This window comes from Phocoena sinus, chromosome 12 (assembly GCF_008692025.1).
Source record: "Phocoena sinus isolate mPhoSin1 chromosome 12, mPhoSin1.pri, whole genome shotgun sequence".
NCBI lineage: Eukaryota > Metazoa > Chordata > Mammalia > Artiodactyla > Phocoenidae > Phocoena > Phocoena sinus.
In genome coordinates, this window is record NC_045774.1 from 17,065,054 (window position 1) to 17,087,408 (window position 22,355).

Below are 22,355 nucleotides of genomic sequence, written 5' to 3' on the forward strand. Positions count from 1 at the left end.
TTAAGAATCCACCTGCCAATGCAGGGGACACGGGTTCGAGCCCTGGTCCCGGAAGATCCCACATGCCGTGGAGCGACTAAGCCCGTGCGCCACGACTACCAAGCCTGTGCTCTAGAGCCCGCGAGCCACAACTACTGAGACCGTGCGCCACAACTACTGAAGCCTGCGCGACTAGAGCCCGTGCTCCGCAACAAGAGGAGCCACCGCAATGAGAAGCCCGCGCACCGCAACGAAGAGCAGCCCCCCCTTGCCGCAACTAGAGAAAGCCCGCGCGCAGCCAAAAATAAACTAAAAAATAAATAAATTTTAAAATGCTCTGAATTCAGAACACAATGATAAAAAATTTATTAAAATAAAAGTTAGCTGAAGAGTGTAGCCACACGAAGGCCACTCAACTTCTTTAGCTCCCCTACCACATACCCCCCCAATCCCTTTCACCTGTGAGCCTCAGGCATGATGCTAGCCTCCCCGCTTCTCTCATCCGCCACGCCCCCTGCCACCGAGAATCAGCAGCCCAGGCCCATCGTTTCTCCCAAAAACATCTCTCAAATCCATTCCCTCCACGACCTTAGCTCCCCACCGTCACCCTAGCCCTTGCTGGATCAAGGCTGCGTCACTGTCACGGTGATGGCTGAGTCCAGCACCTCTGCTCTGCGGTACAGGCCACACCGCCTTCTAGGGGAAGTGAGGATTCTGGTCTCCTCAAGAGGACAAGGGCACATGATCAAGGCTGCCCAACTGGGTGCCCTTCTGGTCCTAATTAAATTTCCCAAGTGGCCTTTCTCATTGGAAAGAGCATGTCATGGTAGTCCAGTCTGCTGGTTAGCTTTAAACTCTCCCTGTAAATCAGTTTAATGGCACTGGGTTTACCTTGATTTCCCATCCCCACCCTCACAACCCCAAACAATCTCCTTAGATGATCAGACAAAACACCTAAGTGTCATCCTCAGTTCTCTGTCCCCCTAACAACCAGCCCAAATTCAGAGGCTCTACCTCTAAGACCTATTCCACATCTGTCTACTTCTCTCCAACACCAGCACTACAGCCTGGTCCAAGCCACTGCCACCCCATTATAATCCGTTTTCCGCAACACTGCCAGTGGTCTTTGAAAAACATAAGTTCATTTAAATGCTCCAATGGCTTCCAATCATGCTTAAAATAAAATCTGGACTGTGACTGATGTATTCTGGCCCGACTGTCTCTTTGACCCACTCAGATCTCCAGCAGTCACTAAGCAATAACCTTATATGGGCCTTGTCTACGTTCCTAAAGTTCACCAAGTTCATTCTCATCTTGGGACCTTCGCAGCTGATGTTCTCTCTGCCTCAAGAAGTGCTCTCCCCCACGATACTCATTCCCAGCTCCTTCCTTGACCACCCTATTCAAATCTAGCCCCTTGGTAAACTGGATTACTTATTCCATCTTCAAAGAGCTGAGAGTTTTGTACAGAAGAGACTGCAGAAAAATAAATTACATAACATGTGTTTATATCCTGCCTTCTTTCACAGTGAATTTGAGGTGGCAATTCAAAATAAGTGATGAATACTTACACAGGTAAGGAAAGAGCCGTCCTTGGCCCAAACCTACATACCAGTCATGCTTTTACACAGGGTCCAGACATTTTAAGTCAAGACACTTAGAGGGCTGCCATCACCTCCCCAAGTCCGGACAAAACCTCCAAGTAAATGAAATTCTTCTGGTGCCTTCTGAAGCTTTGTTCCTCCCAAGTATCCAATACTTTCTCGTGCTTACACCTTATAACTAACTTCCGGGTCACAGCCTCTTCTCTGGTAAACATTCCCTCCTCAAAAATTATCCTGGGACTTCCCTGGCGGTCCAGCAGTTGAGACTCCATGCTTCCACTGCAGGGGGCGCAGGTTGGATCCCTGGCTGGGGAACTAAGATCCCACAAAAGATTTTTAAAAATAATTATCTCTTTCTAGCCCCATCTCTCCTTCCACTGAAGCTCCCTTTAACAGAGCCACATCACCGAGGGGCAGCAAGATGGAGAAGGTGCTTAAGGAAAGTGAGGAGACAGCGTTTGAATTCCTAATGAGAAGTGCAGGCATGGGGTCGGGGGGTGGGAGGCGACATCTACACTGTGACCACCCTCCTCAGCATCTTGGTAGGGAGCGCCTGGGCCCCCCCAGCAGGTCTCAGTAAAAAATTAAAAACGTAGTCAGAGTTCGAGCCAACAAATAAAATGGCTAATAGGCCTCCTAAAGACTGTAAATGTCAAACGAGTGATACGAATAGTGGGTGCTAACGCATATTCAGAGAAGAAAAATACTGTTTTTGCCACATCATGAGATCTACTATAAAAAAACAGTCCAGAATTGTAAATTATATAACAGTGAAGTATGACAGTCAGGAACTTGCCTGGTCAAAAGGGGACACGGTAAAATACTTGGAGAAAAGAGTTTTGTAAATCGTAGAATGTGCTGTCTTTTATAATACAAGTATCCCTCGCTCTTCAAAAGTTCGCTTTACACCACTTCACGTTTATGAAAGACCTGCATTAGGCCCTGTTCTTGCTAACCGAAGGAAACCCAAAGAGGATTTCCATTTTTATGAAAAACAGGAAAAAGGTAATTTGAGATCAGTGTACGTATTGCAGCGCACACCTCCTTCCCCGGGAACCACACTCAGTCTCCCAGCCTCAAGACGCCATAGCTCTGAACTGGGTCTGATCTGTGCTTTACCTCGATTTACAGTTGACCCTTGAACAACACACAACTGAACTGCATACATCCACTTCCATGTGGATTCTTTTCAATTAACATAGTACCTGTATTTTTACTTTACAGATCTTTAAATTAACTAAGTGTAGGGAGAGGTTTGTGTTCGACGAGAGATCACACTACATGGAATCAAAAGAACTAGGGTCTGGGTCCTGATTCTATCCTGTTTCAGCTTTTCCTGCCCTTGGGTGAGTCATTTATCAATTCTTTTGTTTTTGAGGCAGAGATAGCAGTATGCAGATTTTCGTGAATTTTTGATGGGGGTGGGCGGGCGTCAGACCCCCCTACCACCGTGTTGTTCAAAGGTCAACAGATGTACTTTGTGCATCTGTTAGCAAGATGTATCCTAAGGCAGCTGCTTCTTCACTTTACGCCATTTCAGCTTATGAAGTCTCAGGAACACTCTACTTCTGGATGGGAGGGTGGGTGATGGCGCGTGGGGTGGGGGATGGAGAGTTGGGGGGAGACCTCTACTGATACTGTATTGACTTCGTGTTTCATTGTTACCATTTTGCAGTGTTTGCTGCTGTCAAAACTCTTGGGAACAGTGCTATCACTCTATCCCTGTGTCACTAAGCCTGCCAATCATAGAGCCACCAGACAGAATTGACCCTCACCTTGACCAGGCACCAACAGAAATCTTCCTTTTGGCCTTGAGTCATCTCCTGCCCCAACTACAGCAATTTCTGGTTTTATATTCTTCTTGAATATTGAATCACAAACTCTGAATGTGCTCAGGGCAGCCAACGTTTGCATTTTTAACTCCCACATTACATTAAGGAGGTGTCCTACACCCTTTTTTACCCATTGCTGGGCTGGATTCCAAACTGCTCATTCTTCTGTCACTCCTTTAAGGGACTACACTCTGGTCCATGCGCTCACTCCATTGACTTCCCGAGGGCCCTTGGTGAGTATGTTTCCAAAGGAAGGTGTGGCAGCTGGGGGCCATCTCTGAAAACTTAAGGCGCCTTCTTCCTTTGGGACCATGAATCATCTTCCTTCTCTGTCTCAACTTTAAAATTTTCCTTTTCCTCTGCAAATCAGAAGTTTCTTAATAGGATGTCTGCTGGGCTGTGTAATAGTCTCCAAAGGGAAGTGATGAAGGTTTTGGCTTGAATCGTTGAACTAGAGTTGGAAGAGTAATCTATGGTAATGTACCACAGGGAGCAGTCCATTACCAGCAGGATGGGCTACAGATGATGTAGGAAATTTAATTTTCCTAACTCTTCATTTTTTATTGTACTTTACAAAAAACAGTTCTCTGAAAGCATTTATTCTGAATGAATGGTGGGGATTCAAATTAATTTGTTCAGGGGTCTGACCTTTTAGGATGAATATCCCAATAAGATTTTAATTAAAATGTCCAGTAAAGAATCCACAGAGAATAAAATAAAACACATGACAAAATTATTTCCATTTTCTCCATACCCTCTCTTACTTTCATTCCTACACCTCAGCAATCCCACAAGGAGTGGTTTCAGACTCCTCAAATCTTCCATCATAGGTAAGATACCTGTGGCATTCTACACAGTCTCAAAGACCAGGGAATAAAATGGTACCAGGAGAAGCCTCAAGTAGAGGTTAATGTTTTCAATCCAGAAACCCCCATCACTCCTTTCCTAATACAGGCCTTATGGAATACCATGATTCATCTCCCTCTTACTGGATTTGAAGGACTGAGGGCAGAAAATTCAAAGGGTGGCCCAAGGGTGAAAGAGTACAGCCTGATATTTACAGGCATCACCACCAACATTCCTTGGGGTCCATGTAGCCCCACCCCCCAAAGCCCTTTGCCAGATTCTCTGACCTTCCTCCCTCCCCCAGCTTATTTGCCCCCACCCTAGAAATCAGTTCAAGAAATCTAGCAGCAATGGGACATCTGTTTTGTCTCTGCAGGCTCTCCCAACTTCTCTTCTGGGTAGTGGTTGAGATGGTGGTGGGGGCAGCAGCCTTTGGAGGACTAGTTCAATTCTATCATTTCACAACAAAGATGTAAGGCACTGTTAAGTCTCCATTTCCTTATCACCCCCGCCCATCCTCCCCTCACTTGCATCTTTCTCTCTCTCTCTCTCTCTCCCTTTATGGATAGATATAATACAGAGAGAGAAACAGTAATAATAATGGTGTGCAGAAGAGGGAAAAGCTGTAGGCACTTGCCTGAGGGCTTATTTGGGTGAGAAGATGGGATACAATGCAATTTCCCAAGTCTACTTCATTCCTCAGCTCATCAGATGAGAGATGCTGGACCATCACGAAGGAAACACTTCCCTCTACCTTGGTCCCTCTTGTTACCCCCTAGCACTTGGGAGAGGAATAGAGGAGTCTGTCTTCCTCATGCCTGGCGGAACCACCCAAAGCCAGTAAGCGTTTGTTGCACAGGTGTCTGTGCTCCCCTGGTCACGTTCTTACTGAGGCTCACTGTTTACCTATCTTGTCAATTTTCCTTCTCCTCCTGGTCAAGGTATTGGTCTGTGCAAAGTACTAAAACTTTCCTGGAAAAAGTTCTGCTTTCTTTATCCCTTGCTCCTTTTCCCAACAGCTGCTCCCCTGTAGAAAGAAGATAACAAAGCGCCCATCTGTATCAGTTTTCTAGGACTGCTGTATTCCAAAGTACCGAAAACTGGGGTGACTTGAAACAGAAATGCATTGTCTCACCGTTCTAGAGGCTAGAAGTCCAAAATCAAGGTTTCAGCAGGGCCATGCTTCCTCTGCAACCAGTAGGGGAATCCTTCCGTGCCTATTCCTAGCTTGTGGTGGTTTGCCAGCAATCTTTGGCATTCCATGGCTTAATAGACGCGTCACTCTAATCCTCCATTTTCATATAGTTCTCTCTGTCTATATGTGTCTTCACAGCGTCTTCCCTCTGTGTATGCCGGTGTCTGTGTCCAAATTTCCACTCTGGATTAGGGGCCACTCTAACAACCTCATCTTAACTTGATTAAATCTACAAAGATCCTATTTCCAAATACGGCTGCATTCTGAGATTAAGACTGAGGGTTAAGACTTTAAGGGACTTCCCTGGTGGCTCAGTGGATAAGACTCCAAGCTCCCAATGCAGGCGGCCCAGGTTCGATCCCTGGTCAGGGAACTAGATCCCACATGCATGCCACAACTAAGAGTTCACATGCCACAACTGGGGAGCCCGCGTACAGCAACTAAGGAGCCGGCGAGCCACAACCAAGGAGCCCACCTGAGGCAACTAAGTAAGACCCAGCACAACCTAATTAATTAATTAGTTAATTTTAAAAAAAGGCTTTAACACATCTTCTTTGGGGGTGACAGTTCAACCCATAACCTCACGGGGTTATAGGGACAATGAAATGAGATAACGCATGGAAAGAGCCTAGTACAGTGTTTGGCACATAGTATATGATCGATCAGTCAGTATCAGCTGCCAACAATACTATTTTTATTATTACTCTTCTCTTTCTGCCCCATAGCATCTTTGCTAAAATGGCTTTATAAACAAGTCTTGACGGCAGGCACGTTTCAAAGAATATTCCAACTACTGCACAAAAATATAACCTCCAAATTCCTTGAGAAAAAAAATAATTACAATGGGTGACTGGGTGACAAACCGTAGAATGTTCCTTGTTCTATCCACCGAGCTCTGAAGCTTCAAGGAAGCGTGGAATGTAGAGCTGCATAGGAATCGATAAAGAAGTCCTCCAAAGAATCCGCTGACAACTGAATTTCTAAGTTCCTTTAGTTTGCAGAAAAAAATGTTTGATTCTATCCTGCACACTCTCCCTACATTGCCACGAAGAATATATGCTTATATTTTTAAATAAAAGTCCCATCAAGGACAATAGATACACAAAGCGTTAGAAAACCGTAAGCCAAAGAACCAGTTAATTGACTGCTAATCGTCTAAGAAGTAGTGACTTAAAAATTTTAAAAAGGTGATCGCCTTTAGTTTTAACAGATACCTCAGAATGTTGGCTCTATCCCTAGTTGTACAGCTGTGACTATCGTCACATCAAGGCACTGCCAAACAACCAGCATGCTTTTCTCTGCACTAATAAAACTTGTTTTGATTTAAATCTTCAGGGACACCAGAAGGTAGTGTGTCACTCCCCCAGCCCTCATTCATTTTAAGTCAGTTTCCTACCAAAACCAAGCTTTGGAGCTTCATCAGTCTCTCTGCTGCCAACTACGATGCATAATTCAGTACTTACTTATCTTGACCTAACTAGCAAATGCAGGAATTTAAACCAGTCTTGCTTTGGCTTGTTCACTTGGTCTTCCGCTGATCCTTTGAAACCATCTGTAACCTAGCGCCCTTGAGCAACTCTTGTCCCAGATTTTCCTTATATGTAAGGACTTGAAACAGAACACCCTTAAACTTGTCTGCAAGTAAGTCCACAGGTATACAAAGGAAAGGTTTGCGTGTCTTTTTAAAAATCTTGATTTTTAAAAAAAATATGTAAACCTAGTGTCATAAAACCAAACTCTTTCGCAGCTTGCAAAACTTTTTGGCTGACAATAGGAGAGTCTGCTTCTCCCAGTGTTGTGAAAGTGGGCCTTCCTGTTTTCCACAGTAGAAGAACTGGAAGCCGTGAGAACAAAATTCTGGCTTTTCGAGAATTTGTGGCAAGCCGTAACAATGAGACACCAGACGTTTGTGCTGCCCTCTGCCTCCTTGGAAGAGGTGAGCCTGCAAAGTCTTGAGTGTTTGCCACACTGACCCACCCTAGAGCATCCAAGACCCCAGGGACCAGGCAGCTTGGGTAGAAAATCGGAAAATCCAGACTAGGGATCACTTTGTGGCTTCATCCCCAAACTCTGCTCAAAAGATAGCAGAGCCCACATCCAGCTGGGTCTGGTCTACTTCGGAGGAGCATTTGAAAATACTTGCAAAGATATAACTTCAATGTTTCACCTCTATTTCATAGATGAAATAGATGAAAACTTAGAAGCCTAGAATTTACAGAAACCAGAATCAACCAGAAATTGTTGAATTACGGGTACTAAAATATGGGCAATGAAATGTCAGTGTGTTTGAAAAGGAAACCAGGAACCCTAGATTACTCACCAGGCCAGAGAACTGTGGCTGCCAACAAGGCTGGGTTTCTGGTAGCTATAAGGGCATTAAACCAGTCGATGCATGTAAAGGACACACCATGAAATGTAAGGAATTATATGCCAATGTAAGTATTATCATCTAATCTCTAGAGTAGCACTTCTTAAGAGTAAGCGATGTGACCTGCTGAAAATCTCTTGATGTCTAAGGAGTGTATTAGTTATACTTGCCTCCCCTCCGGTTTCTATGGAAACTCTTCCACCATGGAAGATACCCCGCTTTCTAAAGACACAAGCTCTGGAATGTGCAGTCTTTCAGTGATGTGACAAGCGGAATAGTGCTTTGATATAGAATGTGGAGGTTACCAGCTGACAGTCTGGTCTGTTGAAACAGTACATAGTTCTCTGCTAGTGCTAAAGTTACATCACGTGGATTTCAGTGTATCTTTCATGTACCTTTTATGAATCATTTGACACCTATTTACTTTAATGCTCATCGCATAGCCTCAGTTTCATAATATCCTAATCAGGGCAAATCACTACCATGCACCAGTGTTATGAGGGGCCTTTCATTAAGTCACCACCTGGGCACCACATGTTACATAACTAGAAGCAAAATGCTGCAGAGGCATTGATGACCTTTCCCCAGTAGGCTATGTCCTAAGGCTACACTTTTGTGGAACGTTTTCAATAAAACTGTATTTCACGATAAAATATGCTTTAAAAATGAAATGTCTTATCTCTCCAGCATCCAATGTTCGTCTTTACAGACTTTCCCAAAGTTTCAAATTCCTTCATGTTTTCTATAGATGCATAGTGAAATTACCCCCCCAATTAAAATGTATATAAGTGGCATACTGCATAATAATAATGAATAATAATCTTTCTCAAACCACAAGCAATCCCATCTTCTATCATGTTCACACTGACATGTGTTTGCAGGTTGCTTTGGGCTCCGGTGGGGGCACTACCGTATGACGCTTTTATAACTTCTTGATTGGAGACGGAAGATTCCTAATTAAGGTGCAAAAATACAGAATGAATGTTTAGCAACCCTGACAAAAACACTGGTTAATTCAATAAAACCCTGGGAGAATATTTCACAAAAAAGTTCAAGATAATGGAAGTAGATTTAGTACATCTACATGAGCCCAGCATTCAAAAAATAAAATCACTAGTTAAGTGGACGCTTTCAATATTTTACATGTTTCTAAGAAGTCAACTGTTAAAATGATCTCATATTATGGTGCTTCTTAGTCACAAGAGAACTGCAAATAGCAATCTGGATACCATTTAAACAGAAAATATGTTTTCCTTACAAATACCTTCTTGCCTCCAGAAAACCCTGCCTATTCACAAGTTTCATACATTTTCTCTCTGGAGTATACACATCATTTTTAACACCCATTTCCTAACATGAAACCTGAAGGTTAATACTTTGAAGCAATTATGCATTTGTTTTTAAATTGTGTATTCTAAAAAGGACATGTGACATACATTAAATCAATAGTTAATATCAATCCTAAATTGAACATGTGGAATCAGATCATCACTCCGTCTGAAGATGAGAATGAAGGGAAATTAATTCATATTCCAGCTAAAGGAGATTTAACCGTTAACAGCTAATAATAACGAACATTTATGATCTGCTTACCATATGCCATGCACAGTTCTATTGATTTAATTAATCTTACCAGACCCAATGATGTGAGTGGCTATCACCCTCATTTTACTGATGAGGAAACCAAGACACAGAAGGGTTAAGGAACTCACCCAGGTCACAGGTCCACTAAATGCTGAAGCCAGGATTTGAAGCCACTCTGAACTGCTTCCTTTGCTCTTAACTCCCTCACAAAATAACCTTTCAGTTTTCTAAGAGGTGTTTAATCAATTTTTTTGTTTTTAAATGTTCTCATTCTGTTACCCTTCTCTTGATTAAAACAACAAAAAAATTTAATTATATTTTCTTATTAAGACTTCATTTATTTAGCAGCTTAAGACTGACAGCAAAGTTGAAGGGAAGGTACAGAGATTTTCAATATATCTCCTACCCTCAAACAGGCATAGCCTCCCTCATTATTAATATCCCCCACTGTCATATTGTGACTTACAGGAGACAGATACTTGGTCTTCTTCCCAGCCCTGGTACAGGGGTCCCAACCCTTGGAATTTGGAGTGATAGGAGCATCTTTTGTCACTCACTAGGAATCCCTTCAGAGCACACCTGAGTTTATGCTAATGAGGCACCTAGGCTGGGGCTCCTAGATAGCCTCAGGATGGAGCTGGTCACCAGGAAGACCAAGTAATTAGAGGGTAAGAACTTTCAGTTTCACCCCCCCCCCCGCCCCCCGCCGCAACCTCCTTGAAGGGAAGAGGGGCTGGAGATTGAGTTCAGTTATCAAAGGCCAATATGTAATCAAGCATGCCCACATAATGAAGCCTCCATAAAAATCTAAAAGGGCAGAGTTCAGAGAGCTTCTGGATTGGTGACCACATGAAGGTTCGGGGAGAGTGGTGCCCCAGAGAGAATGGAAGTTCCTCGCCCCTTCCCACCTACCTCACCCTAAGCAACTCTTCCATCTGGCTGTTCCTGAGTTATATCCCTTCATAACAAACCAGTAATCTAGTAAGTAAACTGGTTAATCTAACAAGTAAATTGGTTTCCTGAGTTCTGTGAGCTGATCTAGCAAATTAATGGAACCCCAGGGGGGATGCAGGAACCTCCAATTTATAGCCAGTCGTTCAGAAGCACAAATAACAATCTGGACTTGCGATTGGCAACTGAAATAGGGACAGTCTTTGGGACTGAGCCCCTAACCTGTGGGATCTGACACTAGTAGATAGTGTCAGACATGAATTAAATTTGTGGGAAACTCCATCAGTGTCCACTGAGAATTTGAGAATTGCTTGGTGGTGTTGAAATAAACCCATCGTACTCATTAGAGTGGAACCTTTGTTACAGCTGATGAACATACAATGTCACATCATAATCACCCCAAATCCAAAGTCTGCATTACGGTTCACTCTTGGTGTTGCACATCTATCTATCCATCATTATAAAAGTCCTCTGTGCTCCACCTGTTCATCCCTCCCTCCCTCCAACCCCTGATCTTTTCACTGTATCCAGTTTTGCCTTTTCCAAAACGTCATATAGTCAGAATAAAAAACTTTTCAGGTGGGCTTCTTTCACTTCGTAATATACATTTAGGGTTCTTCCACATCTTTTGATGGCTTGATGGTTCATTTCTTTTTAGCACTAAATAATATGCCACCACACTTTATTTGTCCATGCATCTCCTGAAGGACCTCTTGGTGGCTTCCACGTTTTGGCAATTGTGAATAAAGCTGCTATAAACAGCTGTCTGCAGGTTTTTGTGTGGACATAAGTTTTCACCTTCTGCGGGCAAATACCAAGGAGTGCAACTGCTGGACTGGATGGTAAAAATATGGCTTAGTTATGTAAGAAAATGCCAAACTGTCTTCCAAAGTGGCTGTACCATTTTTCATTCTCACCAGCAATAAACAAGAGTTCCTGTTGCTCCACATCCTCTTCAGCATTTGGTGTTGTCAGTGTTCCAGATTTTGGCCATTGTTACAGGTGTGTAGGAGTATCTCATTGCTTTGTTAAAAAAAAAAATTTTTTTTTAACCCTGTGCATATCCAAAAAAAAGACATCTGTAAAATTGTTAATGGTTTATCTTTAAATGTGGCCTTTAAAATCCTCTGAAGATGGATGTAAGCCTATAGCGAAGATACTTATTCTTAAACTAGAATATTCCTTTCTTCTATATTGAAACACTACTTTTAAGAGCGCCCAAAAAAGCATAAAAACATTTTTTAGCTCTAGTGTGAAAAAATGTATCGGTTGACAGCAAGTCTTAGGCAAAAGTACTCAAGTCCCCAAAATTAACTAGGATAAATTTTTAAAGTAACTAGGGCTCAGGATACATACTAAATTTTTTTTATTCTGCCCTTCAATGATACTTTTAGTTAGAATTACAATTATATGCATTTCTTTTTCTTTCCCTTGTCATTCCACTTTTAATTCTGCATGCCAGGACAGAAGATGAAGCCACAGCCACAACTGGGCAGACAGTGATGTGTAGACACACTGGACCTTCCTCACTCACTACTTGCTGTAAAACCAGACAGACAATGGATGAAGCAACAAAATAAACCGTGAATCAAATCTATGTCATAGACACCAAGGAGAGCCACAAAGTACCTCTATGGACACATGGAACAAAAGTCTACAGAGCAGTCATTATAAACTCAAACGTATTCACGTTTTTACCAATCAGCTTAGAAAGGTGAAAGACAATAGGAGATCTCTTCAGAAAAGAAAAAATCAGGGATTACAGAGAGGAAAAACTATCTTATTATCAAGCTTTTGTCTTCCAAGTCTCTAAGATACTCTAAGGCCTGGGTCTCCAATCTCTGTGCCTGAGTCGTCTCTATTACAGGGCTTGACAAGCAAGAAGAAATACAAACTAGGTTATCTCTATGAGGCATCTCAACTCATAAAGAATTAATGCTTCCCAGTGAAACATCTTATGCAACAAAGGGTGGGACACTAGACAGCTGCCTAGGAGCAAAGCTAATGAGGAACAGACCTACAAATTTCAGATCTCATTACCAAATTAAATTAATAAATAAATGAGCATACCATCTGAGAAACGACAAATCCAGGTCATCATAAAAATACATTTTATCTCAAAATTAGTCAGAAGGTTCGGTTAATTCTTTTAGTCTTAGTCTATACTCACTGGTATTAAATGGTACAGTTAATTCTTAGTCTTAGCCTCTATCCATCTAAATTGATTATTTTGAGATCAATTTTATTTCTACCCTAAGAAAAGAATGTGTGTAAACCATGGGTAAGTACATCATACATCACAGTGGGATTATGATGGTTAAGTCTGAAGCATAAAGTACTCTTAAAAAGAATACATTAAGTAAACTGCTAGTTACAGGTTTTCCTCTTATGTCCTTTGTAAAACTGAGCTACAGATTTGCTTATGGATCGATATGCCCAGCTGAATATTTCCCTCTATTTTACTGTTCTCTAGAATTATCTTTTTTTTTTAACATATATTTCTTTTTTTTTTTTTTTTTTTTAATTAATTTATTTATTTTTGGGTGTGTTGGGTCTTCGTTTCTGTGCGAGGGCTTTCTCTAGTTGCGGCGAGCGGGAGCTACTCTTCATCGCAGTGCGCGGGCCTCTCACTGTTGCGGCCTCTCTTGTTGCGGAGCACAGGCTCCAGACGCGCAGGCTCAGTAGTTGTGGCTCACGGGCCTAGTTGCTCCGCAGCATGTGGGATCTTCCCAGACCAGGGCTCGAACCCGTGTCCCCTGCATTGGCAGGCAGATTCTCAACCACTGCGCCACCAGGGAAGCCCTAGAATTATCTTTTTTTTAAAAAAAATTTTTGTCTGCAACGGGTCTTAGTTGTGGCCCGCGGTATCTTTCATCGCGGCGCGTGGGCTTAGTTGTCTGGCGCGGCACGTGGGATCTTAGTTCCTCAACCAAGGATCAAACCCACGTCCCCTGCACTGGAAGGCAGATTCTTAACCACTGCACCACCAGGCAAGTCCCTAGAATTAGCTTTTAAAAGATGGTATTAAACATCATTTAGCTATAGCATTGTGTGTATATTGTTATAAATAATAATTCCCCTCTTTAAGGAACCAAATCATTTACTCCAATACAGAGAGACAGGTAAGTAGATACGTGTACACATAGATGTGTCAAGATAGATACTTCTTTAGAATGAAAAGAAAAAAAATCACAACACTACAACATGCCTAAAATCTCTTGCATTAACCCAGCCTACTCTTGAGCATAAAAGAATTTATCAGAAGTAAATTACCATGAGCAATCCTTGACTCCTTATAAAGTAAAATATGGGGACCAATAGAAGCCAGGTGATAGATAAACTGGTATGTTTCATAAACATTTAATCCAAGCTCTCATCTTCTCTTGCCTGGATCACTGAAGTAGTCTTCTTCCAAATTCATCACCAACTCATCACCCCCAAAAGTCACTTTTCTAAAAAGTGATCATGACACATGTCAATTTAAAATTCTGCAATGGCTTCTCACTGAAGCCTACAGAATGACTGCAGCTACTTCAGCACTCAGGACCTGGCACCCACCTCAGTGCTCTCTGCTCTCCCATCTTTCTTTCCCTTGGCTCTGTCCAGAAGGCCCTTCCTCTCTTCTTTCCTCCTTAGCCCTCACTGGGAAACACCTCTCAGGTAAAGCCTGCTCACTGCCAGGACCCAAACTGAAAGGCATTTCTGGGACTGGACTTCCTGCACCAGCACCTCCGTCAGCCCTCCCCAACTCCGGGCCCTTTGGGGCGATCTGCATACTACACTGCAGGACTGGGTATTTAGGGGAGGGGCAGTGGGCGCTGTTTTCCCCACAGAACTACTGTCTTTCTGGAAGTCAGGGGCATGTGCGGCTAGTACTTAGCTCAATAGCTTAAGCAAAAAAGATTGACAGTCAATAGATGTCTCGATAGAGATGTGAGAGAACGAACTATAAAACTGCAACTAGGAGTTACTTTCCAGGAAATAACACATGATCCAAATCCCAGCTCCTGTTTACCGTCTGGGTGATTCAGGACATGCACGTTTACCTCTCCACTGTAAAACTGGGACAAAAATGCTCACTGGTCACAGTGAGAGGACCAATTAAGGTTAAGTTTGGGAAGGGCCCCACACAGCACCAGGACTCAGCCCTTGTGAGCACTGCCTTCCCCTCCCCACGTTGCTGCATTCTATCATTGGAAGTTGAGAGTCAACGATGGTGAACAAGGATGCAGAACAAGCCAGGTGGAAGAGGGAAGGGTTACAAGGTAGAGAGCGGCAAATGAAAGCAGGATGTGGGAAGACGGAGAGCATGAACAGTCGCTTTAATGCAGAGGCCTCTTTTTAGCTTTTTTTTTTTCTTTTTTGGCTGCGCCTTAGGGCATGCGGTATCTTACTTCCCCCACGACCGTGCCCCCTGCATTGTGAGCACGGCATCTTAACCACTGGACAGCCAGGGAAGTCCCAGAGTCTCTTTTGACAGCAAATTAAGGACCCCAGCCAGAACTGTAAGACTTAACTTTGGCAAAGAAATGAAAATCGATAGGTCTAAGTTCTGGTCCCTACGCTGCTGCCCCAAGCCCTTCCATCCCTCCTCTCTAAATGAGGGAGTTGAGGACTCACTTCCAAGGTGTCTTCAGTCAGTGTCTTCCGCTACATCACCCTGCAATCTCTCTACTTATATAAAAGCCATAGGCTTTCAGCCGGCTACCAGGGACAAAGCATAAAGATGAAGTCAGAATATTGGAAACTGGGGCTGACTCTCAGATTCCAAGACCTAAAAAATTAAGTCATTAGCTGAAGGGCTTAAGGGAAGACACCACCCAGAGAATATGTAAATTACACACTGGTCTGTACAAAGGAGTTTGCATTTTAAAAGCCCTCTAGGGATCTCACTGACACCTCCCCTCCCCTACACTTTGCCCAAAAATACAGAGCAAAAGGAAAGTCTTTTAAGGGAAGAAGACTTCAGTAAACAGCAAGACAGAATGAACCTAGCCGATAAACTTAAACAGAATGAACCTAGCCGATAACTTAACCTAAAGATAAACTTAACAGATAAACCTACTACATTCTTTTCTGTAGCTTGAATAGGAATTAAGAGTAGGGGAAGGTCCTCCATGTACAGTTTGTCTACACAATGGATATTTTCCAAGCATTGCTAGGAAATGGGTGTAAATTGTAGGAACATTGCAGGGAAATGTAAGGTTTGGGGGAGGTGCATCTTGCAGGATCCTGCAAACAATAGTCACTTACTAACTCCCTTCCCTTCCTCTCCCTTCCCAATGAGACCAAGTAGCTTCAAAGGCCTGGTTCTGCATTTAAGGAATCCTCGAATTCTGGAGGAAAAATTTATGAACCATCACAAGTTACCAAATGGATACTTGGGGCTGAAAACATGATCTACCTCATCTGATAACCTCAGCAATTCCTACTCTTAAAAAAGAAACTACTCTCCCCCACCCCAAAAAAGAAAAAGGAATGCTTTGTCTGCAACCAGGGAGTAAAGATAAAAGAGTAGAATCCCATAGGATTCTAACTTGTTCTGCAATTCTCAACAGAAGTCTAAGCATGTCATCGTGAAAGGTGACAGGCTTTGAAAACGCAGGCAGACCACACGCTGCCGAGTTAGACAACAGAATAGCGTGTTTTGCAAGAAGGCCTCGGTTTAATTGCTCAGGGTTTACAAACATTTCGCAATTTGCCATTACATTTTCAGTGGAAGTGCCAGGATTTAAGTATGCATGATGCAACTGTCCAAGTGGTAGCTTTGGCATAAGCAGAATTTATTAAAGTCTTCATAAATGCGCCCCATTAGAGCCAGGGCATGAGTCTTTACAGAACTGTATTTTGGAGTGGCTTCTGCATTTAAGAGTACATACTTTTTTCCTTTCTCACTCAATAAAAGCATATTCTCAGCACCCAGTAAGGCCCAAGCCCTGCAGGTAGAAGAAAGACTGAAATACAGACCATGCCCTCCAGGCCCTCACATCCATACTGGTTTTGTAAACTCATTTTCTCTTGACTCTCTATTTACACATTCACTTGTCAGCATTTTATTCATTCCAACACACTCAAACATTTTCATGCCATAAATTATACTATTACTTCTCTAAATAAGATGTCTTGTTAGCGATTATATAAAAGCAACTGATTGGTGCTGAACTGGGCAGGGCTGAATTAATTTAAATGTAAAATGTGTCCCAATGAACTCAAACAACCATCTTGTATTTACCGAGATCAATGCCTCTGGGGCAACACTCTCCCCCTTCCCTGGGTTTGAACCAACAAAATCCAAGGGGGTAGGGATGCCGAGGGCTTCTCGCTGTATGGCACCTTCGGGAAAGAGGAGCTGTGCTCTTCATTTAAAAAAAGTTTTAACCTAATAAGCTTTGAAGTTTACATTTTTACACTAAGAAGAATCTAAAAAATAAAGTAGCAACTGTCCCTGAAATCTGCTAAGTATGATGTCTGGATGTATAATTCCCCTACTACCTCTACTCTCCTAATCTTCCAAACAGCATTTGCCGAAAATGACTGGATGCCATTACATTTCTACCAAGTTGATCTGGGATAGTTAACTATGGAGCATCATGGCATCAGGCTCCTGACCGGTGGAGGTCAGAGAACTGGGGTGCAGTCTGACGTTGCCACCAACAATGAATACGTGCCAGAGATCAAGTCACTTCAACCCGTCTAGGCTGACAGATGATTGCAAAATGCCATATTTTAAATACAAGATGAAGGAAATGGTGTCTTTTATCTCAGTGAGAACAGAGAAAGTCAGTTGTCAGTTTCGTGTCTTGATACATTCTTCCGAAGATATAGTTTCTTATAAACACTTGGATGGCAGCTTTCTAAAAGCAGAATAAAGATCCTTTTCCCCTGGTGACTTCTTACAGGCATGTACAAAGGACAGCAGGTAATCTACGTCTTCTTTGCCTGCTTTTTCACTAAGGAGCAATCTTGATGCCCAAGACTTAAAGCAAAATAAGACCTTATAAAAGATGGGAAAACACGGGTGAACACTACCTGTTTGGGACAATCTTTACCGTCTTTCAGCCTCACACGGAACTACGAGCTCTGTAAGAAGCACATGTTTGCTTTTCTCCTGCATCTGCCTTTTGAATAACAGGTTTGGGCTTCTTGAGCCCCACCCCATCTTCTAACTCAGCCAAAGAACACTCTGCTACAACTGACCCAACAGCGCTGGAATCTGCCAGGGAAGGGAAAGCAAATCTTCAGAAAGTGGTCCATGCCACCCCGGCCCCCTAACGACCCTGAGCCCACACGTCAGTTCAAGTGAGCATCTCTAACCCTTCCCTCCCCAGCCCACACCCTAGTAAGGGATGCAATGTGATGTCATCAAGCCAATTTTCTCAGTGCCTGAAAATTTACAGAGTGAGACCTAAGCAAGAAATAACAAGATAAGCTTCCTGCCTGATAAACTTAAAAAACAATCTATCACCACAACTTTTATATATATGTTCATCGGGTTTTCTGGAATTTCACTGAAGGCCCACATTCATCAGTAATGTTCAGAAAATGCAAAAAGCGTTAACTTAAATTTTTTTTAATATATATTTTTTTAAACATTGGAGAGTCATTCTGAGATGGCCCACACTCTATGGAGTGGGTATCTCCCTGAATAAATCTGCTTTCAAAAAATAAATTAATTAAAATAAAACATCGGAGAGTGAGACGAGCAGATAGAAATCTTTGACCAACCTTCCCTGGCTCTCTGTACAGGAATAATCATAAATACCGAAGGACACCTGAAAATGGAATAACTGGGACTTTAGGATGTCTGGAAAGTTGAGACACAAGATCATTTGCAAGAAAAAAAAACAGAAAGACAGCTATTCTTTATTAAGCACCTACTATGTATCAGTATAGAGCACTAGCTATATATCAGCTTAGCTAAATCTCAGAAAACCTAAGAAGCAAATCTTTGCTTCACTTTTCAGGTAATGAAACAGGTCAGTGGAGTTGGGTACCTTGGCCAAGATCAGGCAGTCAGTCAATGGGAAGGCTGGGATTTGAATCCAGGCTAACTCACTCCAAAGTCCAAAAGCTTAATTACTGTGCTAAAAATGGTTTCATCATTACCAAAGAAGAGTTTTCTATAAACTACACCTCCTCCTATTTAAAAAAAAAAAACAAAAACAACTCCAAGTAAATCTAGAGCCTCTTCCAATGATCTACACAACTCCCAATTCCGAATCTTTCCACTGAAATGGACTTTTTAATGTGTGGAGTAAGATGTCTGACTGTAAGAACCCCACCCATCTGATTCCAGTCTACCTGCCTACCTAGAGCTCCACCAAAGCAAATCTACTAATTCCTCAAGGCACTGAACCCTGAACAAGTAAAAGCTTCATCCGCCATGCCTAAGAACTATTTTTCAGAAATTATGCCAAATCCACGGGCGGCTTTAGTTACTGGACATTTCAAAATGCATGACAATACGGATTTAGAAAAATAAGTCTTATTGTTTTTAGTCCCAAACACATAACAAGTATCCTGTAATTCTACAAGTTGAAAAACTGCAAACAAAGTAAACTTTCTGTGGTTCTGAGTAAGGAGGTAATTGTTTTCCTCTCCTGGTCAGACAACACATGGTGAAGAGATAAACATCAGTAACATCAGCCTCTTCCCAAATCCGACTGTGAGAGCACATCAGCCAAACAGTATTTATTTACATCTATTCTTTGAAGGACTCTGTCTTTTCCGCACCAACTTCTCAGCAGGTGTCCCAGATTAAACTGTGGAATATCATACCCGTTTGTTTAAAAAATATATCTTTGATGTGATCTGTGGCTGGTTATCTTTTTAATTAGGGTTTGAAATCCTAAACCGTGTGTATTTAACCCCCTAAGAGCTACAGCCGGAGAAGGACGACTCCGAGGGGTGGGCTTGTCGAGTCTGCGAGCGCGAAGGGAGCGCCGCGGCGCCGGGGTGCTGCCTGCTCCCGGGTCCTGCGACCCGCCCTCCCCGCGCCTCCGCTTCTCCAGGTAACTCACCAGGATGCCCATCACGTCGGTCCAGAGCCGGGAGAACGCCTCGGACAGACCAGCGCCCGCCTCAGGCTCCGGCGCGGGCTCGGCTTCGGGCTCGGGCGCCGCGCCGGCGGCTCCCGCGTCCTCCTCCATGTCCGGGTCCCCGGGGCGCCCTGGCCCCGCAGCCGTGCGCGCCCGGTCCCCGGCGCCGGTCCCCGCCCGCCGCGTCACCACCGAGTCGCGCCTCCGCGCCACATCCCAAGCGGCCCCGGCCTCCGACCCGGCAGGGGCCCCCGGCAGGCGCCCGCACCTCGGCTCTCGGTGGCGACGGGCCGCGCGGCTGACAGGTCCAGAAACTTTCCCAGCCCGGCTCGGCAAGCTCAGCTCGGCAACCCGGTAGCAGGAGGCAAAGTTCGCACCACCGAGTTTTCCGGCGGGGAATTCTGGCGGCCCAGAAGCAATGCAACCCGCTGCAAAGGCGTCTCTTCCTGTGACGGGGACCGACTAACTAGGCACGAGACTTATTTCTTCCAGCAAGTCTGGGCAGGGCCCCGCGGGGTGACCGCGGCGCCTCTGGAACTTGGAGGGTACTTCCCGGGCCCCCTCTCTTCAAAATGAGCTCTTCCAGCTCCACATGACTCTCTTCCCTTGATGCTAAAGAAAGCGTTTAGCAACAAAAGGTGCTCTGATGTCAGGCTCTTTGCATGGAAATGAGCCGCAGACAGGAGAACAAATCGCCTGTTGAAAGAGCGGCCGAGCTGCTGTCTCCCGCCTGCACAAGTTTCCAATCACGCTATTCACTGGCACAGTTTGGGTCACAGAAACTCGAGAAAGTTAATCTTTAAGCTGCTCCTGCCGAAGGAGTTCCCAAGTAGTGTAGTTACCCCGCACACCTCGCCCCTCCTGAGGTCAAGCGACCTCAGGAATTACAGCTCTGCTTCTGGCAGCCAAGACTTGGAAAAACAAGTGTGAAAGCTTGGGCACGAGCCATTGTTTGTATCGTGTTTATTACAAGGGGGGACATTTTGGTTCCTGGGCGGCCACAATGCCGTGCACTGCTCGGGGTGGCAGCTATTTAGGGGGAACGCGCTTTGGGTTTTAATGGTCCCTTTACAGTAAGGGCATAGGGAAGGGCCTTTTTCAGAAGGAAATGTTATGGTTGTAGCCATTAAGCCAACACACCTGGGGCCCCGTGTGTGTTTTTCTAAGGACGAGATCCATGACGGATTTATTTTATGAGGGAAATAGCCCTGTAGATGCATTTCTCCTTTTGTGATTGTTTCTTTAAAAGCCACTCAAGAATTCTCCCTGGGAGATGACAGTCCATGTCACATCGGGTCTGGTGATTGATCACTTTGTGAAACAGTTCAGAAACTACAATGAATTGCCCGTATGTTAAAGGACTGAGTGGAGCAAAAACCCAGGTGAGGTGCCCCAGGGAGAGAGCCCTTGCTTGTTTTAGAGGGCTCTGGCTGTCTTTGTTTTTTCCTTCTGAACCCACATGAAAGGAGGGGTACAAGATCACGTCCCTTGAAATTCCCCTCCTAAAGCGTTAATTACGGGATCCAAAGGATGAATAGCCCTTAGAAGAAAGTTCAAAATTGAAAAAAACTGAAAAAAAAAACTTTTTCAAAGGTAATTAAATTTATACGCATAATCCCCGATGACAAAGAAACAAAATGCAAAAGTTTCCCCTTGATAGGAAGGAGGCATTGTGTTGAAGTGGAGTGCTGGGTGCAGAGTCAGTATGACCAGGCCTGGTGCTTTTCCCTTGGCTGAGGCTGGAGTTAGATCAGGTGCGTGTTATAAGATGCTGGGAATCCAAATAAATTCATTAAAGCATTGGTGGGCTTTATTATTATTACTATTATTATTACATCTATAAAGACATGAAAATAAGTAAACGATAGGAAAAGGTAAAATAACCATTGAGTTGATTTTATGTATACTTAAGAATTTCAATGTATTAGCCATGTGGTACCTTACTCAATTCAAGAAAATACAAAGGAGGGACTTCCTAAGTGGTCCAGTGGGTAAGACTCTGCGCTCCCAATGCAGGAGGCCAGGGTTCGATCCCTGGTGGGGGAACTAGATCCCGCATGCATGCTGCAACCAAGAAGTCTGCATGCTGCCACAACTAAGACCCAGCGCAACCTAAATAAATAAATAAATAAATAAATATTTTTTTTAAAAAAAGGAAGAAGAAAATACAAAGGACGGTGCTGCTTCTACAGGGGGCAGCTAGTTTTCTGCATCAACACCTTCTAGCAAGTGACTGAGCATGAAGTCAAATGAGCAGGATGGTGGGGGTAGGACTCTCCAGCACCAGTCGTGAGTCTTTCTTCTAGACTCATCAGATCACCTGAGGGCAAAGCATTTAACTCTTCTGTGCTGCAGTTCTCCCATCCTAGAGGAGGCAAGGCCACCCTAATTGCCATGTACCTCCTCAGAGGAGATATTATATTTCAGGGTCATCTAAAGATAGGTACCATTTGGCAACAATACAAACACACATATCAATATAACTAAATCTTAGCCAGCATTTTGGTACTTAGAGAATCAAGCTACCCTAGAGATTTAAGCTCCTTGTCCTGGCATTCCCTAATAAATGGATAAGAAAATAAGTAATACATTTGAGGGGGAATGTTGCTACCTACAATTTTGCTGTCTGTACATAAATATGAAAATTTGAGCATTTTTCTACTTGTAGTACGTAATAATATTTTTGACCACCTGAATAATGAAGCTGAACCTTTTCGCTTATCAAGCTTCATGATGCTTCTACTCAAAATGAGTCTGATTACTTCTCCCAGATTGAGTCTTTTCTCCTTTGGTTAATGTCAATCGTCCAAAAATTCCTTCAGGGGCTTTTTAACAAAATATAAAGAATAATTAGCAACATCACAATCACCATCAAACTATTTCAGAGTCCCGTAGGGTACTGTTTACAAAGAGCTTTTTATAGTAGAATTATATCCCATGAGGGCGGGACAGAGCCTT

General features: G+C 43.4%; 1 protein-coding gene across 3 annotated transcripts in view; it reads right to left on the minus strand.

Moving 5' to 3' along the window:
* SASH1 (SAM and SH3 domain containing 1) overlaps nt 1-22,355 on the minus strand; it is an 862,598-nt gene that overhangs the window by 167,407 nt on the left and 672,836 nt on the right. For 2 of the 3 annotated variants that reach the window (XM_032651562.1, XM_032651561.1), the window contains exon 1: nt 19,380-19,681. The exons of the other annotated variant lie outside the window; for it this stretch is intronic. In XM_032651562.1, the coding sequence (XP_032507453.1) occupies nt 19,380-19,508 (129 nt within the window). In that variant the 5' untranslated portion in view covers nt 19,509-19,681. Of the gene's footprint in view, nt 1-19,379; nt 19,682-22,355 lie in introns of those variants that run through there. 3 annotated transcript variants of the gene reach the window in all.